The following is a 26,246-nucleotide window of genomic DNA, read 5'->3' as shown; positions in this document are numbered from 1 at the left end:
TTACATTTAAACAACAGAATTAGTATTGTTGATTATAGTCCATATACATTTATTCCAATATCAAATATCTATTTTGTTTCTTATGAAGTTTACAGTAGCAAGGTGCTTTTTCCTCTATAATGTCTTTGACATTTGTAATAATAATTTGGTACTTAAGAAAAAAATCTTCCTCATATTAAAGTTGCAACTTATCTTTTCTGGGTGGCTAGGAGAACTTTCAGTGTAAGACTACCTTAAGACAAATTTGTGTTTTGAAATTCCTTGGTCCTCTAAGCAATTCAAAGCCGGGTTCCTGTAAGAAGAGTGTGGTTTACTTCCAGTTTTCCTTTATCCTGTGGGTGAATTCATTTAGATTTCTAACTTTGAATTGTGTTGCTTTAGCCTAACAAGGCTATCAAAAAGCAAGCTCTTATCTTCCCCAAACGGTGAATGCCCTCATTGCAGAAAAAATTTGGCTCCTTGTTTTCCTCTCTGGGTTCTGATTATATGAAGATTTGATATGGCAATTCTTTACAGTCTTGTCAACTTTCTAAATGCCTCTATGAAAGCATTTATTTCAAAACATATGTTTTCCTGTTTTTATTTCCCCTTTTGTGACAAGGTTGTCTCTCAGGCTAGAGTGCAGTGACATGATCATAGCTCACTGCATCCTTAAACTCCTGAGCTCAAGAGACCCTCCTGTCCCAGCCTGTCACATAGCTGGGACAACAAGTGTGTGCCACCATGCCTAACTAATTTGTTCCTTTAATTTTTCGTAGAGATGGGATCTTGCTATATTGCTCAGGCTTGTCTCAAACTCCTCGGCTCAAGTGATTCTCCCACCTCAGCCTCCCAAAATGTTGGGATTACAGGTGTGAGCCACCATGGCTGGCCACCTGGTTTTGTTGTGAAGGTGTCCTAAGCGATAAGATTAATCTGAAATAATGCATCTCAAGGCACTCAAACTTTTTGTGAAATAGCCAGGCAATAAATAATTTAGACTTCATGTGTCATAATGTCTCGCTACTCAGCTCTTCTATTGTAACATAAAAGGAGTTATAGACAACATATAAATGCATGAACATAGCTATGTTCTCCTATAATTTTATTTACCAAACAAGCAGGGATTGAATTTGGCCCACAGGTTAGTTTTCTGGCCCCTGACCTAATGTATCTCACTATAACAGAAAATATATACTACCTTTCCTTCTTACTATTGTAAATTTTATGCACATAATTAAATATTACCCAAACCACAGTTTTTAATTCAGATGGGTGTAGCATAATTTGGCAATTTTCATAAATATTCTAATTATATCTGTTATTAAAATTGCTGGAATAAACACTCTGTACCTAAATATTTCATAAAATCTCTAATTACTATTTGTTCCTTTTAAAAAATTGAAATTCTTTGTCAACTAATATACGAGTATTTTTAAGATTCCTTATTGCTGAGTTGCTTTTAAGTGAAGTAATAGTCATTTGTACTTCAGTTTTATTTAATAATAATATTTATATTACCTAATTTTCCAGCAAAATTGAATATCATCTCCTTTACATTTTTGTCATTAAAATTGGTCAAAAAATAATTTTCTTTTAATTTTTATCTCTTTTAAAAATGCCTGTTCTGGCCAGGCGCGGTGGCTCAAGCCTGTAATCCCAGCACTTTGGGAGGCCGAGATGGGCGGATCACGAGGTCAGGAGATCGAGACCATCCTGGCTAACTCGGTGAAACCCCATCTCTACAAAAAAAAAAAAATAAAAAGCTAGCTGGGCGAGGTGGTGGGCGCCTGTAGTCCCAGCTACTTGGGAGGCTGAGGCAGGAGAATGGCATAGACCCGGGAGGTGGAGCTTGTAGTGAGCTGAGATCCGGCCACTGCACTCCAGCCTGGGCGACAGAGCGAGACTCCGTCTCAAAAAAAAAAAAAAAAAAAAGCCTGTTCTTAAGTAAATGATCTATTCTACTCTAACATTTTTCTTTAGTTAGTGTTTAGTGCTTTTGTTACTGCAAGAAGTGTGTTTGTGTTAAGAATAATTTTTCAGTTAAATTTTCTTTAAATTTTGTATATATGATTTTTTCACAAATATAGTTTTTAATTTAAAAATGTTGTAATGTGTATATGTTCTGTTTCCACGTTGCTTTATGCATTAAGCCTTATATTTTTGATATTTACTCATACTTTTTAATAAATATATTTATAAAATAAATATGATTATCGATAAATGGCACTAAGATAATAGTAAGTTAAAAATGACACAGCATTAAATATAGCAGATAATTTAAAAATTGTAAAAGAATGAAACATGTATGTATTTTAAATTTGTTTAAACCTAATTCTTTAATCTACCTGGCATTTGTGTGCATGTGTCTGTGCATGCTTGCAAATAAAGTAAGGATTCAAATTTATTCCATTTCATTTCCCGTGGGTTTTATTTTTTATTTATTATTGTTATTATTATTATTTTTTTTGAGACAGAGCTTGGCTCTTGTTGCCCAGGCTGGAGTCCAATGGCGCGATCTTGGCTTACTGCAATCTCCGCCTCTTAGGTTCAAGAGATTCTCCTGCCTCAGGCCCCCAGGTAGCTGGGATTACAGGCATGTGCCAAAACAGCTGGCTAATTTTGTATTTTTAGTAGAGACGGGGTTTCACCATGTTTGTCAGGCTGGTCTTGAACTCCTGACCTCAGGCAATCCGCCCGTCTCAGCCTCCAAAAGTGATGGGAATAGAGGCGTGAGCCACCGCACCCTGCTCCCGTGGGTTTTAATTGCAAGACTGCCAGAGTGAGTTTCAATTTGAAATTGTCCAGGGTTACACAGTACAATAGACTTACCCATTGTCAAAGTTACTCGGCTTCAAGGAAAATATAGAATAAAGATAAAGGCAGTATGCACAAGAACAGCTTGATGGAGATTTCAGGTACTCAGACTCAGCTTCTGGTATCTTAACCGCTCCATAAGATAATTTTGCTGATGAACGATGAAAGTTGATGCCAGTATAGGTCACATCCATGCTGGGTAACAACAGAATTGGGTATCCTTAAATACTTTAGTCGTCACCTTGAACTTGGAGGGTGATTTCTGTGATCATCACTATTATTTGCTGTCCTCTATTTTCTTTAGATTTAATTTAATGTTTTACCAGTTTCTTGAATTAGAAATTTGGATAATTGATTTCCAACAGTTTTTTAATTTCTAGTTCATTCAGGTTATATATATTTTTCTCTCTAATCACTGCTTCAGCATCAGCCCACAAATTTTAACATGTATTTCCATTACTGTTTATTTCAAATCATATTCTAATTTATGTTGTAGTTTTTCTTTAACTCGTGAGTTATTTATAAGTGTTGCTTCCTGGGCGCCGTGGCGCACGCCTGTAATCTGCCTGTAATCTCAGCACTTTGGGAGGCCGAGGTGGGTGGATCACGAGGTGAAGAGATGGAGACCATCCTGGCTAACATGGTGAAACCCGGTCTCTAGTAAAAACACATACACACACACACACACACACACACACACACACACACACAAATAGCCGGGCGTGGTGGTGGGCCCCTGTATTCCCAGTTACTTGGGAGGTTGAGGCAGGAGAATGGTGTGAACCGGGCAGCGGAGGTTGCAGTGAGCCGAGATTGGGCCACTGCACTCCAGCCTGGGGGACAGAGCGAGACTCTGTCTCAAAAAACAAAAAACAAAAAACAAAAACAAAAACAAAAAAAACAGCCTTAACTTCAAAAATTTTGTGAGTTTTCCAGTTATTTTCTATTATCAATGTCTAGTGGTCAGGGAGTATACTTAGAGTGATTTTAATTTTTTGAAATTGGTAGAGATTTGTTTGGAATGAATATGCATCTCGCAATTGTTGAAGGCAGTGTTTTATTAATATAAAAAAGCTTAATTTGGTTAATAATGTTGCTCATATCTTGTATATCCTTATTTTTCTATTTCTTTGTCTATTGGATATTGGAAACAGTGTGCTTAAATCTCAAACTATGATGGTGGATTGCTTACTTCTTTTATTTCTGTTATATTTTGAGGATACATTAATAGTTTTATGCAAAGAGGCATGCTGGTAAATGTAAAACAACCAACTATTTTTTATTTATTTATTTATTTATTTATTTATTTTTTATTATACTTTAAGTTCTAGGGTACATGTGCATAACGTGCAGGTTTGTTACATATGTATACTTATGCCATGTTGGTGTGCTGCACCCATCAACTCGTCAGCACCCATCAATTCATCATTTATATCTTGTATAACTCCCCAATGCAAGCCCTCCCTCCTCCCCCCTCCCCCCTCCCCATGATAGGCCCCAGTGCGTGATGTTCCCCTTCCCGAGTCCAAGTGATCTCATTGTTCAGTTCCCACCTATGAGTGAGAACATGCGGTATTTGGTTTTCTGTTCTTGTGATAGTTTGCTAAGAATGATGGTTTCCAGCTGCATCCATGTCCCTACAAAGGACGCAAACTCATCCTTTTTTATGGCTGCATAGTATTCCATGGTGTATATGTGCCACATTTTCTTAATCCAGTCTGTCACAGATGGACATTTGGGTTGATTCCAAGTCTTTGCTATTGTGAATAGTGCCGCAATAAACATACGTGTACATGTGTCTTTGTAGTAGAATAATTTATAATCCTTTGGGTATATACCCAGTAGTGGGATGGCTGGGTCATATGGTACATCTAGTTCTAGATCCTTGAGGAATTGCCATACTGTTTTCCATAATGGTTGAACTAGTTTACAATCCCACCAACAGTGTAAAAGTGTTCCTATTTCTCCACATCCTCTCCAACACCTGTTGTTTCCTGACTTCTTAATGATTGCCATTCTAACTGGTGTGAGATGGTATCTCATTGTGGTTTTGATTTGCATTTCTCTGATGGCGAGTGATGATGAGCATTTTTTCATGTGTCTGTTGGCTGTATGAATATCTTCTTTTGAGAAATGTCTGTTCATATCCTTTCCCCACTTTTTGATGGGGTTGTTTGTTTTTTTCTCATATATTTGTTTGAGTTCTTTGTAGATTCTGGATATTAGCCCTTTGTCAGATGAGTAGGTTGCAAAAATTTTCTCCCATTCTGTAGGTTGCCTGTTCACTCTGATGGTAGTTTCTTTTGCTGTGCAAAAGCTCTTTAGTTTAATTAGATCCCATTTGTCAATTTTTGCTTTTGCTGCCGTTGCTTTTGGTGTTTTAGACATGAAGTCCTTGCCCATGCCTATGTCCTGAATGGTACTACCTAGATTTTCTTCTAGGGTTTTTATGGTATTAGGTCTAACATTTAAGTCTCTAATCCATCTTGAATTAATCTTCGTATAAGGGGTAAGGAAAGGATCCAGTTTCAGCTTTCTACTTATGGCTAGCCAATTTTCCCAGCACCATTTATTAAATAGGGAATCCTTTCCCCGTTTCTTGTTTCTCTCAGGTTTGTCAAAGATCAGATGGCTGTAGATGTGTGGTATTATTTCTGAGGACTCTGTTCTGTTCCATTGATCTATATCTCTGTTTTGGTACCAGTACCATGCTGTTTTGGTGACTGTAGCCTTGTAGTATAGTTTGAAGTCAGGTAGCGTGACGCCTCCAGCTTTGTCCTTTTGACTTAGGATTGTCTTGGCCATGCGGGCCCTTTTTTGGTTCCATATGAACTTTAAAGCAGTTTTTTCCAATTCTGTGAAGAAACTCATTGGTAGCTTGATGGGGATGGCATTGAATCTATAAATAACCTTGGGGAGTATGGCCATTTTCACGATATTGATTCTTCCTATCCATGAGCATGGTATGTTCTTCCATTTGTTTGTGTCCTCTTTTATTTCACTGAGCAGTGGTTTGTAGTTCTCCTTGAAGAGGTCCTTTACATCCCTTGTAAGCTGGATTCCTAGATATTTTATTCTCTTTGAAGCAATTGTGAATGGAAGTTCATTCCTGATTTGGCTCTCTGCTTGTCTGTTACTGGTGTATAAGAATGCTTGTGATTTTTGCACATTAATTTTGTATCCTGAGACTTTGCTGAAGTTGCTTATCAGCTTAAGGAGATTTTGGGCTGAGACGATGGGGTTTTCTAAATATACAATCATGTCATCTGCAAACAGGGACAATTTGACTTCTTCTTTTCCTAACTGGATACCCTTGATTTCTTTCTCTTGCCTGATTGCCCTAGCCAGAACTTCCAACACTATGTTGAATAGGAGTGGTGAGAGAGGGCATCCCTGTCTTGTGCCAGTTTTCAAAGGGAATTTTTCCAGTTTTTGCCCATTCAGTATGATATTAGCTGTGGGTTTGTCATAAATAGCTCTTATTATTTTGAGGTACGTTCCATCAATACCGAATTTATTGAGCGTTTTTAGCATGAAGGGCTGTTGAATTTTGTCAAAAGCCTTTTCTGCATCTATTGAGATAATCATGTGGTTCTTGTCTTTGGTTCTGTTTATATGCTGGATTACATTTATTGATTTGCGAATGTTGAACCAGCCTTGCATCCCAGGGATGAAGCCCACTTGATCATGGTGGATAAGCTTTTTGATGTGCTGCTGAATCCGGTTTGCCAGTATTTTATTGAGAATTTTTGCATCAATGTTCATCAGGGATATTGGTCTAAAATTCTCTTTTTTTGCTGTGTCTCTGCCAGGCTTTGGTATCAGGATGATGTTGGCCTCATAAAATGAGTTAGGGAGGATTCCCTCTTTTTCTATTGATTGGAATAGTTTCAGAAGGAATGGTACCAGCTCCTCCTTGTACCTCTGGTAGAATTCAGCTGTGAATCCATCTGGTCCTGGACTTTTTTTGGTGGGTAGGCTATTAATTGTTGCCTCAATTTCAGAGCCTGCTATTGGTCTATTCAGGGATTCAACTTCTTCTTGGTTTAGTCTTGGGAGAGTGTAAGTGTCCAGGAATTTATCCATTTCTTCTAGATTTTCTAGTTGATTTGCGTAGAGGCGTTTATAGTATTCTCTGATGGTAGTTTGTATTTCTGTGGGGTCAGTGGTGATATCCCCTTTATCATTTTTTATTGCATCTATTTGATTCCTCTCTCTTTTCTTCTTTATTAGCCTTGCTAGCGGTCTGTCAATTTTGTTGATCTTTTCAAAAAACCAACTCCTGGATTCATTGATTTTTTGGAGGGTTTTTTGTGTCTCTATCTCCTTCAGTTCGGCTCTGATCTTAGTTATTTCTTGCCTTCTGCTAGCTTTTGAATGTGTTTGCTCTTGCCTCTCTAGTTCTTTTAATTGTGATGTTAGAGTGTCAATTTTAGATCTTTCCTGCTTTCTCTTGTGGGCATTTAGTGCTATAAATTTCCCTCTACACACTGCTTTAAATGTGTCCCAGAGATTCTGGTATGAACAACCAACTATTTTTTAAAAGGAAAGGAAACAACCATGATTTGTAAAGTTTGCTGAGATTCATGTGTAAATTCTCACGATATGGTCAATTTCAAGTTACCAACGTGTCATCAGTGAACATTGTATAGCAAAAGATGTGTATAATTGACTCCTATGAGTCATATGAGCCAGCTCTAGTAAACATTGTTCAAACACATTTAGAATTATTATATCTTTCTGTTAAAGTAGCCCTTTTATTAATATGAAATGACTCTCTTTTTATCTAGTAATACTTTCTAACTTAAATTATAATTTGCTTGCTATTAATACATTAATATCATTCTGACTTTAGTTGATACTTTTCTAGCATATTGGTTTTTATCATTTACTCTCAGTTTGTATGTACAATTTTATTAAAAGTAATCATCATATATTTGAGTTTTCTTTTATGCTTTTATCCAGTCAGACGATCTTTGCATGTTAAGTGTGGTGATGAATCCATTTACATTTAATGTAATTACTGATACAGTTCAGTTTAAGTCTAGCATATTGCTATTTATTTTTGCCTCATTTTTTCTTTTTTCTTTTCCTGCCTTCTCTTATTTTAATCACATAATCTTGACTATCTCATTACATCATATATACTAGTTATTTTATGCATCTCAATATTATTGGTTTAGTGGCTAACCTAGCAATTACAATAAAACATACTTAAATTATTACAGTTTATCCTAAATTAATATTTTTACCACATCAAGACTATGGGGAAAATATCACACTTTTATTTTCTTTACCTTTTCCTGACACTTTTGCTGTTATTGTTTCATATTATACTCCTGAATTTATTAAAAACACTATTAAACATGGTCATTATTGACTTAAACAGTCTAGGTTCTTTTTCATTTGAGTAAAATATACATAGCATGTTTATCATGTTTCAATAGCTTTTTTATTTAGTCATCTATTTATTTTCTTCAGTTCCACTTATTCCTTTTTGTACTTCTTTGCTTATATTTTAGATCAGTTTCCTTCAGCCCAGATTAACATTTTTAGTATTTTTATATAGCTGAGTCTGCTCTCGTTGAATTCTTTCTGCTTTTGTTTGCTTAAGAATGTGTTTGCTTAAGAACGTGTTTGCATGCTCTTTCATTTTTGAAGTATATTTTCACCATTTATAGAGTTCTCTGCTGACTTTTAATTTTCAACACTTTAGTGATGCTAAAACATATATATTCAGACTTCAGTATTTACTTCCACAGACTTGGCTGTTATTTTTACTATTCTCCTGAAAAAAAAAAAAAAATGTTTCCTCTGTCTGTGATATGGTTTGGCTCTGTGTCCCCACCCAAATCTCACCTTAAATTGTAATCTCCATAATCACAACATGTCAAGGGAGGAACTCAGTGGGAGGTGACTGGATCATGAGGATTGTTTGCCCCATGCTGTTCTCATGATAGTGAGTGAGTTCTTATGATATTTAATGGTTCAAGCATCTGGCATTTCCCCAACTTGCATTTCTCTCTCCTGCTACCATGTGAAGAAAGTCCTCTCTTCTTCTTCACCTTCCACCATGATTGTAAGTTTCCTGAAGCCTCCCCTACCACGTGAAAGTGTGAGTCAATTAAACTTATTTTTTTAATGAACTACCCAGTCTCAGGTAATTCTTTATAGCAGTGTAAAATGGACTAATACACTAAATTGGTACCGAGGTAGTAGGGCACTACTATAAAGATACCTCAAAATGTGGAAGTGACTTTGGAACTGGGTAACGGCCAGAAGTTGGAACAGTTTGGAGGTCTCAAAAGAAGACAGGAAGATGTGGGAAAGCTTGGAACTTCCTAGAGACTTGTTGAATGCTTTAGACCAAAATGCTGATAGTGATCTGGAATATGAAGTCCAGGCTGAGGTGGTCTCAGATGGGGACAAGGAACTTATTGGGATCTGGAGCGAAGATCATTTAGCAAAAAGATTGGCAACATTTTGCCCCTTCCCTAGAGATCTGTGGAACTTTGAACATTGAGAATGTTGATCTGAAATTGGAACTTATATTTAAAAGGGAAGCAGAGCATAAAAGTTTGGAAAATGTGCAGCCTGATGATGCAATAGAAATGAAACCTCAATTTTCTTGGGAGAAATGCAAGCCCACTGGAAAAATCTGTGTAAGGAATGAGGAGTCAAATGTTAATCACCATGACAAAGGAAAAATGTCTCCAGGGACTGTTAGTAATCTTTAAGGCAGCTTCTCCCATCACAGGCCCAGATGCCTAGGAAAGAAAAATGGTTTTGCAGGCCTGGGCCCCACTGCTGTGTGCAGTCTCAGGACTTGGTGGCTTGTATCCTAGCTGCTCCAGTTGTAGCCATGTCTAAAAGGGGACAACATACAGCTTGGGCCATTGCTTCAGAGGATGAAAGTCCTAAGCCTTGGCAGCTTCCACATGGTGTTGGTCCTGTGGGTACACAGAATGCAAAACCTCCACCTAGATTCAGAGAATGTATAGAAATGCTTAGATATCCAGGCAGAGGTGTGTTGCAAGGGAGGAGGTCTTATGGAGAACCTCTGCTAGTGCAATGAGCAGGGAGAATGTAGGATTGGAGCCCCCACACAGAGGTCCCACTGGGGCACTACCTAATAGAGCTGTGAGAATAGGGCCACCGATCCTCCAGACCCCAGAATGGTAGATCCACTGACAGGTTGCACCATGTGCCTAGAAAAGCCACAGAGACTCAATGCCAGCAGTGAAAGCAGCCAGGGAAGGGGGCCACACCCTGCAAAACCATTGGGGAAGGTCTGCCCAAGGCTGTGGGAGCTCACCTCTTGCATCAGTGTAACCTGAATATGAGACATGGAATCAAAAGAGACTGTTTTGGAACTTTAAGGTTTAATGACTTCCCTATTGGATTTCCAACTTTCATGGAGGCTTTGGCCCTTTTGTTTTAGCCAGTTCATGCCATCTGGGATGGGAGCATTTACCCAATGCCTGTATTCCCATTGTATCTTGAAAATGACTAATTTGCTTTTGATTTTACAAGCTCATATGTGGAAGGGACTTGCCTTGTCTCAGATGAGACTTTGGACATGGACTTTTGGGTTAATGCTGTAGGGAGTTAAGACTTTGGGGGACTGTTGGGAAGGCATGATTGTGGTTTGAAATGTCAGGGCATGAGATTTGGAAAAGGCAAGGGGCAGAATTGTATGGTTAGGCTCACCCAAATCTCATCTTAAATTGTAATCCCCATAATACCCATGTGTTGAGGAAGGGACCCAGTGAGAGGTGACTGGATCACGGGACAGTTTCTCCCATGCTGTTCTCATGATAGTGAGTGAGTTCTCATGAGTTTTGATGGTTTTATAAGCATCTGGCATTTCCCCTGTTTGCACTTCTCTCTCCCGCCACCCCATGTGAAGAGGTCCAGTCCTTGCTTCCCCTTCCACCATGATTGTAAGTTTCCTGAGGCCTCCCCAGCCATGTGAAACTGTGAGTCAATTATATCTCTTTTATTTATAAATTACCCAGTCTTGGGTATTTCTTTATAGCAGTGCACAAATGGACTAATACAATCTGCTTTTAAGATTTTGCCTTTATCTTTGGTTTTCAGCAGAGTATCAGTATAGGTTTTCTTGGTATATAGCATTTTGGGGGTTTGTTGAAATTTTGATTTTGTGAGTTGATTTCTTTCATCAATTTTGGAAACCTTTGAGCTATTGTTTCTTCAAATATTGCCTATGTTCATTCTCTTCTCTGTTGTTAGAATTCCAGTTACACATGTTTTATAACTTGACTCTACACCACATTTTTTTTGTACTCTGTTTTGTTTGTTGTTGTTTATACACTTTTGTCTTTCTATACTTCAGTTTGGATATTTTTATATTAAACTTCCTCTAAGTTTAACAAGTTTGTATTGTGCTATGTCCATTTGATTCTTAACACCATCTGACAAGTTGTTATTTCTGATTTTTTATGCAGTTTTAAGATAACACCTGATTTATTATGAGTCAATTTTATTTTGAATATCTTCTTAAAATTTACATCTACTTTCTATAGTTCCTTTAATGTCCCTAAAATAGCTGTTATAAAGACCTTACCACTAATTCTGACATCTGACTCTGAGTGTCTAGTTCGACTGAATATTTATTTTCTCTTTTTCGTTCACAGCTGTTTTTCTTCTTTATGTATCTTTTAATTTTTATTCAAGATCGTATTTTTAAACAAAAATATGTAATGAGCAAAGTTTATGTAACTTACTCTCACTAACAAGATTGTTTGCTCTTTCTTGAGCCACTCAAAAATTTAACTCAGAGGGACCTGGGTAACACTTTTAATTTGAATCAGTTCCACTTCTGGTTTCTAAAGTCTCAAAGAGTAAACCTTCTTGGGTTTTTAAAATCAAGAGTCTGGTTGGTTTCTTCTGTCCCAAAAGATGAACACACACACACACACACACACACACACACACACACACACACACAGAGTATATACATACATAGATATATGTATATATTATACTATATTTGTGTGTGTATATATATATCAGACTTTTGAGATAGAAGAAGCCAACACATATATATTATGTATGTGAGCGTATGATATATATAATAGTTGTTTATATATGTTTGCTTTTCTGCTGTTTTGACATCTGCTCTTATATATATAATCTTAAATGCTCATATATATATGAAACAGCAGAAAAGCAATCATATATAAAGAGCTTTTATTATATATAAATAATATATGTGTATATATGTATGTATATACATAAATACATATATGTATACAGCTTTTCTGCTGTTTTGACAACTGCTCTTAAATATCACACAAAGTGACTTTCAAATATGGCATATTTTAATGAGAATGCTAGTTGTGTATTTGAGTCAGATCCCTTTTCTTTTTTTTTTTTTTTTTTTTGAGACGGAGTCTGGCTCTGTCTCCCAGGCTGGAGTGCAGTGGCCGGATCTCAGCTCACTGCAAGCTCCGCCTCCCGGGTTTACACCATTCTCCTGCCTCAGCCTCCGGAGTAGCTGGGACTACAGGCGTCTGCCACCTTGCCCGGCTAGTTTTTTGTATTTTTAGTAGAGACGGGGTTTCACCGTGTTAGCCAGGATGGTCTCGATCTCCTGACCTCGTGATCCGCCCGTCTCGGCCTCTCAAAGTGCTGGGATTACAGGGTTGAGCCACCGCACCCGGCCTAGATCCCTTTTCTTATTGAGACTTTTTTTCTATGAGACAATGGGAAAGTCAGTCTTCTTGTAAGAAGCTACCTAGACTGTAGCAAAGCTACCTGGTTTGTCAAAGTTTCAGAATTTTTCATGCTAGCTATAACCTCCTTATGTTTGGTTCTTTCTTACCTCATTACCATTCTTCCATTCAGAGGAAGGATCTTCAATCCATATTCAGAGTTGACAAATATAACCAGGTAAAAAATGGCCAGAGACCCTATATTTACTTGAAACAAGTCCTGCCTACTTGGATTTTGTTCATTTAATCCTCTTTGCTCCCACAACTTACCTTTGAGCATACACATGCACACACAATTTGTTGTTGTTCCAATCTAGAGTAGAAACATTGTTCTTTTCCATCCTATTCTATCTTATTTGGAGTGTTCCTATAATTTTGTATTAAAACTTATCATGCTTCATTTTTGTAAATAGAATTTTTCTACCTGTAATGCATATTGTACATTTCTTTGACTACTTATTAAATAACTGGCTTCCCTACTAGAATGGAAATGCTTTGAGAACAGATAACTTGTTTCCTCATTGTTTTTGCTTTACAACTTATGATAGTGCTCAATAAATATTTCCCAAATTAATGGAAGAATAGTAGAATGCTCTCCAACAATTAAGAGTAGTATAACAAAATATATCTATTGCTTTGCAAAGTTTTTAAGGTATTCTTCCACAGTGAACATTCTTATAAAATTATGTAGATACAAATTTTATAAGGTGAAATGTATACTTACACTACATGCATGAAATGTATGTTTACTCCATAGATATGGGAGTAGGAGAGAGAGAGAGAGAGAGAGAGAGGGAAATTTAGGTAGGTCTGTAACTGTCTAGACATTTTTAAAAGCAACAATTACCCAAACATATTGTACATTTAAATAGATACTTTATGCACTTATTTTGTTTTTATTTTTTGTAGATTGCAAGGAACTTCCTCCAAGAAAAAATACAGAAATTCTGACCGGTTCCTGGCCTGACCAAACATATCCAGAAGGCACTTCGGCTATCTATAAATGCCGCCCTGGATATATATCTCTTGGAAATATAGTAATGGTATGCAGGAAGGGAGAATGGGTTGCTCTCAATCCATTAAGGAAATGTCAGAGTAAGTACTTCATACATTTGTGAAATTTATGAAAACTTTTGGTTGCAAAAATACTTAAGATTTAGTATTATCACAATTATGGCTGAATTGTATCACTGTTGCTGCTCAAATACAAAATAATACATCATACATCTTTTTTTTTTTTTTTTTTGAGATGGAGTCTGGCTCTGTCACTTAGGCTGGAGTGCAGTGGTGCAATTTTGAGATGGAGTCTCCCTCTATTGCCAGGCTGGAGTGCAGTGGTGCTATCTCGGCTCACTGCAACCTCTGCCTCCCTGGTTCAAGCAATTCTCCTGCCTCAACATCCCGAGTAGCTAGGACTATTGGCACGTGCCACCACACCTGGCTAATTTTTGTATTTTTAGTAGAGATGGGGTTTCACTATGCTGGACAGGCTGATCTCGAACTCCTGGCCTTGTGATCCGTTCACCTTGACCTCCCAAGGTGCTGGGATTACAGGTGTGAGCCACTGTGCCCAGCCAATACATCTTCATTTTCAAAAAGGGGTGGTCTTCCTCCAAAACTAAAAAAGCAAGCATATAGTTTAAGTTCAATTACGAAATAATAGCTCTGCTATATTTAATTTTCCTTGTATTCAATCTGTCTTCTTATGTAATATCAAATATACTTGTTCCCCCACTCCTACCTAAAATATATTCCTTGTTATTACATACTAATTTATAACTTTTTTTTTTTTTTTTTCGTTTTAGAAAGGCCCTGTGGACATCCTGGAGATACTCCCTTTGGTTCTTTTAGCCTCATAGGAGGAAATGTGTTTGAATATGGTGTAAAAGCTGTGTATACATGTAATGAGGGGTATGTAGTCCATACAAAAAGAGGTTTATAATTGAGATAGTAAATAGGATCTGTACTACTTTATATATTTTAAGGTTATTATATTTTTCTGTGGACATTTTAAAAAGTAACATGCAAGTACCTGAAAATTTAACTATGATGGAAATAATTAAATCTGGATAACATATTTTCTCCTTAACATTGAAAAATTTAAATGAAATATAACTTCACTGGTAGAGTATAATTATAGAAGAGTGGGAAAACAGTATGCACATATATAAGTATTCACCCAACAAGTCTTCATGGCATTCTATTTTGTGCAGAGTATCATGGGAGTTCAATGTGTCAGGAACAATAGGAATTGTAACCAATTTATATTGTATGAAAACTGTTTTGACAGATTTTATAAAATTTAAGGAAAGCAAGACTTTTACCTGCTTATAAGTTTTACTTACAACTAATGTTACTTAATGTCCCAGGTCTGCAAATTATTCTTACCACATGGACTAAAACTACTCTTTCAGAATCATTGACTCTGTTCCTTCTAACCAACTGCTGGGTTTTCATTGCCAAAATCATCACTGTATATCCGTGTCTCAGTGTCCTTTTATCCCCCTTATTCTCTGCTAAATCAAAAATTATTTTGAAGAAAAATCTATAGATGGGAAAACTAAGATTAGATCACTATAATCTTATACTTCATAAATGTAACCAAATATTACAAATGGAATAACATCATTCTTTCCTCATTTTTTTTTTCTTAATTCAAAGCAACAAAATATAATAGCTTAAAACTCAGTCACTGGAGTAAGCCTGCCTTTCAAAACTCTTCCACTTAACATTTATGGGTATTTAAAAATATATCTCTTCGCTACCATTTCCTTTCCTACAAAACAGACACATTTCATATGCTTCATGGATTAGTAGGAAAAATAAATAAGACACACATCTGCATCCCTTAGAAGAGACCTTGAGATATTGTAGATGCCAAATAAGTATTATTTCTTATGAATTTATTCTCTCCTTAGTCACTACCTCAGGGAGGTTTTTCAAATACATTTTTAGCCCTTCAATCATTACTGCTTATCTTATCACACATAACCAAATAGGTTATAATTTCCTGGGGCTGAATTTTTTAATTTGCTACCTTCCTCACCTCTGAAATGTTTGTTTTCTCATAGACTTGTGTCCTCTCTTTAAGTTCAGCACTTGATTTGGCTAAGGAGATAAAAATGTATAGATCTGAAGCCTCTAGCAATGATTGCACATTTTGCACATGCCCCAGGGAGCTCATATTCAAATAGAGCATTTTCAGATTCAAAGGGCAGGCTTCATGGGTTTTTTAAATTACTTAAGTTCAGCATTAGATGGATTGGATAAGCAGATTTGATTCACTGGGTATTCTCTGGAAAAAATCTCTAGGATAGAGATGGGGAGATGGAGGCAAGTGCTGAAAATAAATCACACACTAACAACTTTTTGCTGGCACTATCTTAAATTATGTAGAAAGCCTAAGGTGTTTAGAAAATATCAGAATCGTGGAGGACAGAAATATGGTCTAAGACTGGAGGAGAGGGAAACATAATGTTAGCTGTTGGTTACTATGATATTTTTAGCTTTTGTTTTGCTGATAGTTCATGGAGCTTACTATATTATTGAATTTAACTAATTAGATAATTCAATGAAAAATAAGAATACTTTGTATGAAACAATAATGAGTTTGTCATGAACCAAAGGTTATGATTATTTTCAGTCCATGCACCAAGGAGAGAAAGATAAAGGGAGATAGAGATTAAGAAAGAGAGAAACTTAAGAAATCTAAGAAAAAGAGTGAAGGAGGAAGAGAGGGAGGAAGGGAAGACAAGAAACAAGAAACAAGAAAATGTATATGCTGTTCATTTTCTTTACTATGGAGTTTCTGAACACTCAGAATGGCATTGAATTTAAAACTGCATATAAACACACATTATCTCAACACTGTTATTTTTGGGTTTTCAGGTATCAATTGCTAGGTGAGATTAATTACCGTGAATGTGACACAGATGGATGGACCAATGATATTCCTATATGTGAAGGTAGACATAAAATGTATTTACAAGTATATTGAAATACCTTAAATAATCTAAGATTTTTTAAAATGTCTTACATTGAAATATCTTAAAGTCTCTAATTAAATATTTTTATTTATTTATTTTTGTTTCTCATATAATGTAGAGTGGGAATCTAATCTTTTTATGACTACATTCTTGGTGTTTCAAAAGCCAAAGATGAATGCAACCTGATCTAATCTAATAATTGAAGTATTAGACATTAGAGAATCTAAAACTCATTTTTATTTCCTTTTGGATTTTAATGGCTAGAAATTCATATAAGCATCATTAGCTATACCTCATTAGCTATGCTAATGAAGACCAGAATTTTACCTTTATTAATCAAGAGGCACTCACCCAATAACCACCCAAATGCAGGGATCTATGGTAACAGCTGAAGTGCAGAACATGGCTGAGACCTCCCACCAAGCGAGGTTGCCTGTGAACTTACCTTTACTGAAAAGAGGAATAAAGTAAGGGCGAGCTCTGTTATTTCTTACTGTTCTGTAAAGCAGTGAAAATGAGAAAATGTAGATTCTGTTTTCATGCTGTGAGCTAATAATTCAAATCCCTAGTCATTATGGAAATAAAAGAAATCAATCAGAGTAGTATTTCCTAATTCCACAGTGAGTAGTAAGTGGAGAGAGATATAGAAGAAGTGTGATAATCATTCAAAAATTCTGTCAACTACAGAAAAGAATGGGAGATGTTTTTCATCTATGAAAATGAGAGGAAGAAGATTAATGTTCTAGAGAACATCTACATTGAAATCACCTGGGATGCTTGTTAAAAATTAAAATCTTTGGTTACTAAAAAATGACCTACTGAATCAGTATCTTTGGGGTGAGCATGCAGGAAGATAGCCCTAAAAGTTTCATTTTAACAGGCATCCTGAGTCATTCGAGAGTACAATAAAGTTTGACCACAATCTTAGAGAAATTGGAAAATATTAAGTAGAATCAAAAGAAGTACTCAAATTATTTTGAACACTGAAGTCGAAGAGGATGGAAAATTAAGGATGATTTCTCTATTGAAGTTAATGTCATAAAGTTTGCTTTTACATCTTTTAGGCATGCGGTGTTATATTATGCTGGGGCATAAATGAAAATGTTGTATTTAATTATCTCAAGCTTTGTATTTCTTGATTATTTAAAAATACTTTTTTGTTACTACAAAAATACAAGCTAACATTGAAAATAGTGATTTTCATTGTCCACTCCCATAGAAAAGAATCAGGAATAAACATTCCATTTGCTTGTTTCTTAGAAACATGTATCTCTAGCAAACAGGTATATCAAATGCTTCTAAAAATAATTTAAGTACTTTCCTCCAATCTTATCCTGAGGATGATTTTATACATACACATATTTTTCACAATAAACTTTTAAAATTCCATTAGAAAACATTATATGTATTTTCTTCAGTTGTAAAGTGTTTACCAATGAAAGCACCAGAGAATGGAAAAATTATCAGTGGTGCAATGGAACCAGATCGGGAATACCACTTTGGACAAGCAGTACGGTTTGCATGTAACTCAGGCTACAAGATTGAAGGAGATAATGAAATGCATTGTTCAGAAGATGGTGTTTGGAGTAAAGAGAAACCAAAGTGTGTGGGTAAGATCCACTTACTCTTTTAGTATTTTTAGCTTTTCAAATGTAAATATACATTTAAAACATCGTTCATTCTAAGGAGTATTAGCAATATTAACAATAGCTAATATTTATTGAGCACTTACTATCTGCCTGTAATTGAGTTAAGTTCTTTGCATGCATCATTTAATTTTACCTTTCAAAAAAACTCCATGATTTATTTACTCATCACTTTTATTTTATAATTGAGGAGACTGGTGCAAAGAAGTTAAATACATGCCCTGGATTATCATGGCATAAAGAGTCAAGTTAGGATTTAAATGTAGGTTATCTGATACCAGAGTCCATGCTTTAACCATAACTCCATTGTAGCCGCCTCTTAGGCTGAAAGAGAATACTAAGTATTTTTGCTGCAAGTTGTAAGACCTCTGGACTAGACATTTGTTTTTAATTTTGAAAGCCATAGTTGCATTATGTATTTCCAGAGATACATTAGAATGACATTCATTTTTGAATAACAATTCTAGGAAGCAGACCTGTTTTATATTTGTACTGCAAGTTTACTATAAATGTTGCTGAAATGAACAGAATCTACTAAATAAATCACTGCCTCTTAAAATAAGTTTTATAGTAAACTGTAAGCCAGGATATTTTTAGTCGTAATACTGCCAACCTGTGCATCATGACCAATCAATGATTTTGGCTTCTGTGGTAAAAATTGTGGTTGATTTGTTTAGTAGTACCATAGTGCAAGTTCATTTTACCAATAAATGTTTGGCAGAAGTTTCTGGTATATTTATATTTTAATATTATCTAAAATTTCTAAATTATTTTTACTTTTAAAGTCTGTTCTATCTTATAGTTAGATACAGAGAAAATAATTTCTCTTCTTAAGAACTCTTTCTAACAATACTTCTTTATGTTAAAAACTAATATTTTTATCCAGCATAGCAAATATCAGGTACTTTAGAAGTACATGGACGGAATTTACATCCTTACAAGTAGATTCTTGTGGTTAGTGAAACCTACCTGGAATGGCTGATGCCTACGATTAAGTCTTAAAGAAAAAAATGAGATTTTGTAGATGAAAATGAGAGCAAAAGCATACCAGAGTTCAGTGGAAGGAAGTGGAAGGGCAGTAAGGTTTTAAGGAGCATGAAGTACCACTGGTTCTTGTCCATTGTTCCTAGGCACCTTAGTGTAGAATGCAAGTAAGGAATGAGTCAGTGATAAATAGAAGGTGGGCCAATACAGAGTGCTGCATGCACCGCACTGAAGAACACGCCTTTTATTCAGACTGATTTGGGAATCAATGAAGGATTTCAAGTGGAGTTATGATGTGTCTACATGAGAGGTCATTAAGCTACACACAAGGAAAATGGATTAGAAAGTGGGAGAACAGAGTTTGGGAAACTACTTAGGATTGGTATAATCCCAGGTAAAAATGTTTGAGAGAAGTGGGTATAAAAGATGATGGCCTTTTTTTTTTTTTTTTTCTGAGGAAATCTTGGCTAAATGGTGATGACACAAAAACAGGTCAGTTACTTTTCAGAGATATAATGACAATGAGTTAAATCAACGTCTTTGACAAAGAGTACTGTTGATAATTGCTGTCTTTTCAATAATTTGAAGATGTGTTATTTTTTGCAGGTCATTCAGTGAAAACATCACAATAAAACTATATTTATGGTCAATTTTATATATACACTTGATGAATGTTACTGGTCACTCTTTATTTCAAGAAGGCTAATTTGTCCTGAAACTAAATAATATTAGAAGAATAATTTTAATCAGAATTTTAACTTTCTTCAGATAAATCATTTATTAAGTGGTCAAGTCAAAACAGAACTTTTGTTTGGTTGACTGACTTACCTGATGGAAACATTTCTCTTTTCATATAATTATGTCCTGGTCACAGTCCTTTAATTTGCAATAAACATTTTGGAATTTAATCCCTTCTATTTAGAAATTTCATGCAAATCCCCATATGTTATACATGGATCTCCTATATCTCAGAAGATTATTTATAAGGAGAAAGAACGATTTCAATATAAATGTAACACGGGTTATGAATACAGTGAAAGAGGAGATTCTGTATGCACTGAATCTGGATGGCATCCGTTGCCTTCGTGTGAAGGTAATGTTACATTTACTTTCTGGATCTATACAAATTTATCACATATTTTAATTAATTCTTTTAATAAAGCCACTTATTTTAATCAAAAATAGAATGCTAATTTATGTAAATAAACTATTATAAAAATACTTTATTTTATTTTTTCCCTTATTTTATTTTATTTTATTTTATTTTTTTATTATACTTTAAGTTCTAGGGTACATGTGCATAACGTGCAGGTTTGTTACATATGTATACTTGTGCCATGTTGGTGTGCTGCACCCATCATCTCGTCAGCACCCATCAATTCATCATTTATATCAGGTATAACTCCCAATGCAATCCCTCCCCCCTCCCCCCTCCCCATGATAGGCCCCGGTGTGTGATGTTCCCCTTCCCGAGTCCAAGTGATTTCATTGTTCAGTTCCCACCTATGAGTGAGAACATGCGGTGTTTGGTCTTCTGTTCTTGTGAAAGTTTGCTAAGAATACATAGAATTTTCTGTGTTCAAGGTTCATTTTGAGAACACTTCATATGATACACACGCTCTGAAAATAGACATAAACAGGGCCAGAAAAGTTCAGTAGCTTATTAAGTCATTGATTTATCATCAAAAACCATGTCTGAAGTAGAGCCAGGACAATAATAGACTTCCTAATTCTCAGTAACATACAACTCTCAAACAAGTAGATTGCTCTACTAATGCCTAGAATTTATTTAAATTATATTAATATTTTAAAATACTTTAAAAGTAACTTGTATTACTAACAGGTGAGGAAACTCTCAACTGACAATGGAATTAAGTGGAAGGAAATGAATATTTTTGTTAACAACAGGCCCAGTATGACTCAACAGTGATGATGGTGCTGGAAAATGGAAAAACCAAAAAAAATAAAAATAAAAAAAAAACCAAACTCTCTTAAGTTTCATTATGGAGGGATGTTATACAGAGCCAAAGAGATCATTTCAACTGTGCTCTTTGCCCACCAAAAAAAATATATTTGGAATAGAGTGTTCTACTTAACCCACTTCATTTTAAAAGGGAAAGTTTCAAACTATCATGGCCAAGAAGAGAGAATATAGACAGTGGCAGACTTTAAGAAATTATGCCATAAGAAGTACAGTAAGAAGCTATAGCTATAGTGTGGTGATAACTGTTTTGAGGTATTTTCAAACATTTATAAAAGGAGTGAGTTTGCTTTTGATGAGGACTCCTACAACTAGTGAAATGAGGAACAGTATTACCACATATGGTCCAGAAATCTAAATGGGTGATATTGCCATACTGTGAGAGAAGGAAGAGTTGAACTCTTAAGAGCCCTCTGAACTTTAAATCCCGTGATTCATAAATACATGTTTAAACTGTGCTTTAGTAATCCTCTTTTACAAAAAGAATAGTTAATTTTGGGTTAATTTTATACACTAAAAAAATTTTGGTTTGAGCTCACAAGTGTCTCCTTGGAAAACATATTTTTCTTCACAGTTGTGTGATCTCTACTTTTAGGCACTGTTAAGAACATATTTTAGGAAAAAAATAATGAACACAAGATAGTAATAACCCACCTCAGATCCATGTTTGGCTAATGGTGTGTGGGGTCCAACTATTTGTCTTCATGGCATTCATAGTTCCTAAGCAAAGGAAGTGCATGCATAATTCCTTTGGCATTAACTTCTACCTGAAGTATATTACTTCCAGAACCCCTTTCAAATCTACAATGAATTTATCCATCCAATAATGAAAATGTAACTTATAAACCACTTATTTTACATCAGAGCCTTGCTGTGTATTGAAGATAAACATTATAATAAATCACCATTTCAGCTTTCAATGAATTCAAAATAAGACTCTGGGAATTTAGTTTTATTTGAACATGTAACTCTGTAGCATGACTACCTCCTTGTAGTCATCTGATTATTTCACCTCTTTTACTTGTTCACTTTGCTACCTACTTAAAAGTCTTCCTTAGCACATATTTGTTTTCACAATGAGAAATTCATCTGTTTTTCCGAAATGTGTTACTGCATTTCTGTTCTTGCTTCTCTTGAACACTGATTGATTCTCTCACACACACACACACACACACACACCCCAAAGACTCTACATTTATAAAGCATTTTTCTTTTATATATTTTTTTCCATTTCTCAGTCACAAATACAAGTAAAACCTGAATATTCAAGACTATGCTTGAGGATCCTGCTTTCTTTAGGAAAAGAGATACCAAGAGAAGGCATTGGGATTGAGTACTCCTTTTCAGAAGACAGTTCACTAATAATCAATATAAATAAAGGAAAATTCATCCCAAGTTAGTTAAGCATGCACTCTCTCTTACCATGTTTTATTTTATTGAAATATATTTTACACTGATTAGATATAGAGAAGTCTTTCTTAATAAAATAATTCCACACTTTGTATGCCAATATAGCATAAACATGACTATTTTCTTGGTACAAAGCAAAGATCTACTTGCTGATATAAGATGAATTCAAAATCTATACACATCATTTTCTCTGAAATCAGGTAACTACAAACTCTCTTTGTTGCTTCTAAATCTATAAGAAATTTGGAGCTAAATAATAAGATAACATTAAAGTAAAATAATCTACTTAAATTTTAAATACTTAAATTTTCTTCAATCTGGTCTATGGCACATACATGTCAGAGGACTGATTGAAGGTGAATTGTCAAAACTTTGGTTTCTGTGTCCAATAGGAACAATCTGTAACAGAAAGTTATTTACAGAAACAATCAAAGGTACCAAGAACTGTTAAATTAAAGCTATCTTTGATCCAAATCTATTTCTTCCCTGTACAGATTGGATTTTCTATTGGTTCAAAACATAGAGTGCCAACCTTGAATTAGTGTTATAACTTCAAATGACTAATGCTTGTTTCCAATAGTAGGAAAATATGGATAGTCTCAAATATTATTTTGGATAAAGGTACAGGTTTGAACAATGTTTTAATAACATGATTTATTTTAAAAATGATTGTGAGTATAAGAAATTAAGGTTTATCACAGGATTTATGTCTACTGCTTGAGTATAATCACCAGAAGTCCTTCTATTCTTAATTAGCAAAATTGTTCTGTATTATTTTATTAATTTCTTAGTTAAACTCTTGTTTTTTGTATCTCATAGCTTTTGACTTCAAAAATTGATATTAAATTGAGCTATATCATAAGGAAAAATAATTGAAGATACGTAAACTGAACTTTAATGAGTATATGAAAATATGATAGAGAAGAATGAATTGACACAGAAAAAAAGAAAAAAGGAATACATTTAAGACTCATTTGAAGTTAGTGTCAACATCAAACACTGAAGACATGTTTTACATAAAATAGTAAAATTTTAAAATAGCAAAACTTTAAAACTTGTATACTAAGTCACATACATATTATTTCTCATATTATTATTGCTAATCTAGATATATTATCCTGTTAGCTATAGAGATATATTAAAGTTTATTCTGTCAGAATGAAGTATAAACTTAGGAGCTGAATGGACACGGTGCAAGTTTGGTATTGAGAAGAGGAAATATGTGATGAATAATTAAAACTTTATAAAATTTTATGTTTGACTAAATATACAAGTTATAAGAAAGGAATAGTGGTAGTATAGAGACGAAGTAAGAAAATGGCAGGAGATGAGATGTGACAAGTAGGCAGGGCCTAAAAATTAAGTAAAGTAGAAGACGAGAAGCAAAAAATATAAAGTAAAGTAATAAAATATAAAAGAAAAGCATCACTTAGACAAAGACAAGCAGAAGCAGGAGAACATAAATATATGAGGTAATGGAGAACACCAAAAAGTCCATAATCAACAGAGTCAAATATTACAGAGTTTTATCTGTTCAGTTCAATAAATAATTAGGAAGCCCATAGTATGTACCAGTGACTGGAATATGTGAAATGCAAAGCATTTCTGAATTTGGACATTGGAGCTCATTGGTAGCTTTTGTCAGAGCAATGACGACAAAATAGAGGTGTCAGAAACTAGACAGTAGTGAGTTGAAGAATAAATGTGAGACGGGAAAGTGGAGATAGCAATTATAAAATGGTATTTTAAGGATTTTGGTTTTGAAGGGCTGGGGAAATGTAGTACATTAGCTAAATTTGAACAAAGTGTTAAGAGAAGGGATTTAAATTGCAAAAGCTTCCATATCAATTTAAGAGCATGGTTGACAAGGTAAGAAAGAAGGAAGGAATAAACAATGGTTTAAAATACAGGGGAAAATGAAAGAATTAAAGCTAACCTGAATTTGAAAGCAACACCTTACCATTGAAGACTAAACAAAATACTTAAATCAGTGTAGATACAGATAATGTTGAGGAATGCTGGAAAGAAGTATAGGGAACTCACTACTGGTGGTCTCAATTGTTTTGTGTGAATGGAGACTTATTATCTGTTGATGAAGAGGCAATTGTTTCAGGTGACTTGAGAAAAGTGAGGAGACTATGGATCATTTACTGTGGGAAATCAAATAGTAAATAAATTGGGGGTATAGAAATTGATTTCAAGCAATGCTGAATGTCCACCACAGCTTTTTAGTCCAAAATAAAATATGACTCCAATATAAGTGGCCATATAGCTTTTCTACAATACTTAAAATGCATAGTATTTTATTTTAAAAGGAATGTTGCAAATGGATTCAATACTGAGATATAGCAGAGTTAATGGAAAGGAATGAGAAGGTGCTTTATAGATTAGGACACACTGGGCCAAAGGATGGCAAACTATAGGCTACAGGTAAAATACAACTTACCCCCTTTGTGTAAACAAAGTTTTATTGAAACACTGCCATGTTCATTTGTCTATGTATTGTCTATCACTACTTTTGTACTGTAATGGCAGAGTTGAGTTGTTGCAGCAGAGACCTTTTATCTGGCCCTTTACAGAAAAGGTTTTCCAAACCCTCTGCTATTTTATCCTATTATAGTAAGAAAAATGTAATGCAATATCTCAATGTTTAAAATATTAAGACTAAAGTTTATTTTCATTCATGTTCACTTTCAATGTAGATCAGAAGGGACTTTACTCATTGTATTAATTGTAAGAATCAGGTGACAGAAACACCATTTTTTTCATGTCCTTCTTTACTCACGGTGTCATTGGGAAAGAGAAAATAAAAATTCACACAATGGCTTTTAAAACTTCTCTCTAAAGTGAAAGATATTACTTCCGCTTTTATTATAGTCTCTTATGCAATCACATGGCCACAGTTACTTCAAAGAGAAAGGGTTGTGTAGTCCTATCAATTGTCCAAAAAAAAGAAAACCTGAATATTTGTAAACAATCCTTATGAGAATCACAGAAACCAAAGAATAGAAGGAAAATGAAAGTAAGAATTGAAGTTATATGTGATGAGATCATTGTCAGTTATGGAAAGTCATGAAGTACGGAATGACTTTGGAGAAGAAGGGATTAAGAGCCCAGGAGGTACAAATATATCAGATGACAATATAGTGAAGGAAAAAATAAGTGATATACCAAGAAAGGATACTATGATGTGTTCATTTTAATGCCATTTTGTATTATGCTAAGGACAAATAAATAACACCTACTTTTAAATGTTTGTGTAAATGATGAATTTTAATGGATATTTCTACATTAGCCACACATCCATTTTCTTTTCAGAAAAAACATGTAATGCTCCTTATATTCCAAATGGTGTCTACTCGCCTTTAAGGATTAAACACAGAACTGGAGATGAAATCAGGTACCAGTGTATAAATGGTTTTCATCCTGCAACCCGGGGAGATACAGCAAAATGCACAAGCACTGGCTGGATACCTGCTCCAAGATGTACCTGTAAGTTCCATTCATATCTTGGCCCATTTCTTAATTCTGAAATTTCTTTTAAATGCATAAAAATGGGGAGTCAATAAAACCAAATATTTGTCTTATTGTGTATATAAGGTAAGGTTGTTGGAAGTATTCTTTAGTTTTCGAAGTTGCCAAAACTCATTTTTTTTTGCTACTCAAAATTAAATGTGTATGTGTGTTTATGAATGTATGTTTCCCT

General features: G+C 34.9%; 1 protein-coding gene across 2 annotated transcripts in view; it reads left to right on the top strand.

The window, feature by feature from the left end:
- The window catches only part of CFH (complement factor H), a 133,408-nt gene that overhangs the window by 12,499 nt on the left and 94,663 nt on the right, over positions 1-26,246 (top strand). For both annotated transcript variants that reach the window (XM_030936121.1, XM_010365680.2), the window contains exons 2-7: positions 13,443-13,628; positions 14,339-14,444; positions 16,422-16,498; positions 17,938-18,129; positions 20,072-20,242; positions 25,859-26,032. In XM_030936121.1, the coding sequence (XP_030791981.1) occupies positions 13,443-13,628; positions 14,339-14,444; positions 16,422-16,498; positions 17,938-18,129; positions 20,072-20,242; positions 25,859-26,032 (906 nt within the window). The remainder of the gene's footprint in view (positions 1-13,442; positions 13,629-14,338; positions 14,445-16,421; positions 16,499-17,937; positions 18,130-20,071; positions 20,243-25,858; positions 26,033-26,246) is intronic.

Source organism: Rhinopithecus roxellana, chromosome 8 (genome assembly GCF_007565055.1).
Source record: "Rhinopithecus roxellana isolate Shanxi Qingling chromosome 8, ASM756505v1, whole genome shotgun sequence".
NCBI lineage: Eukaryota > Metazoa > Chordata > Mammalia > Primates > Cercopithecidae > Rhinopithecus > Rhinopithecus roxellana.
This window is presented reverse-complemented; position numbering and strand designations above follow the sequence as displayed.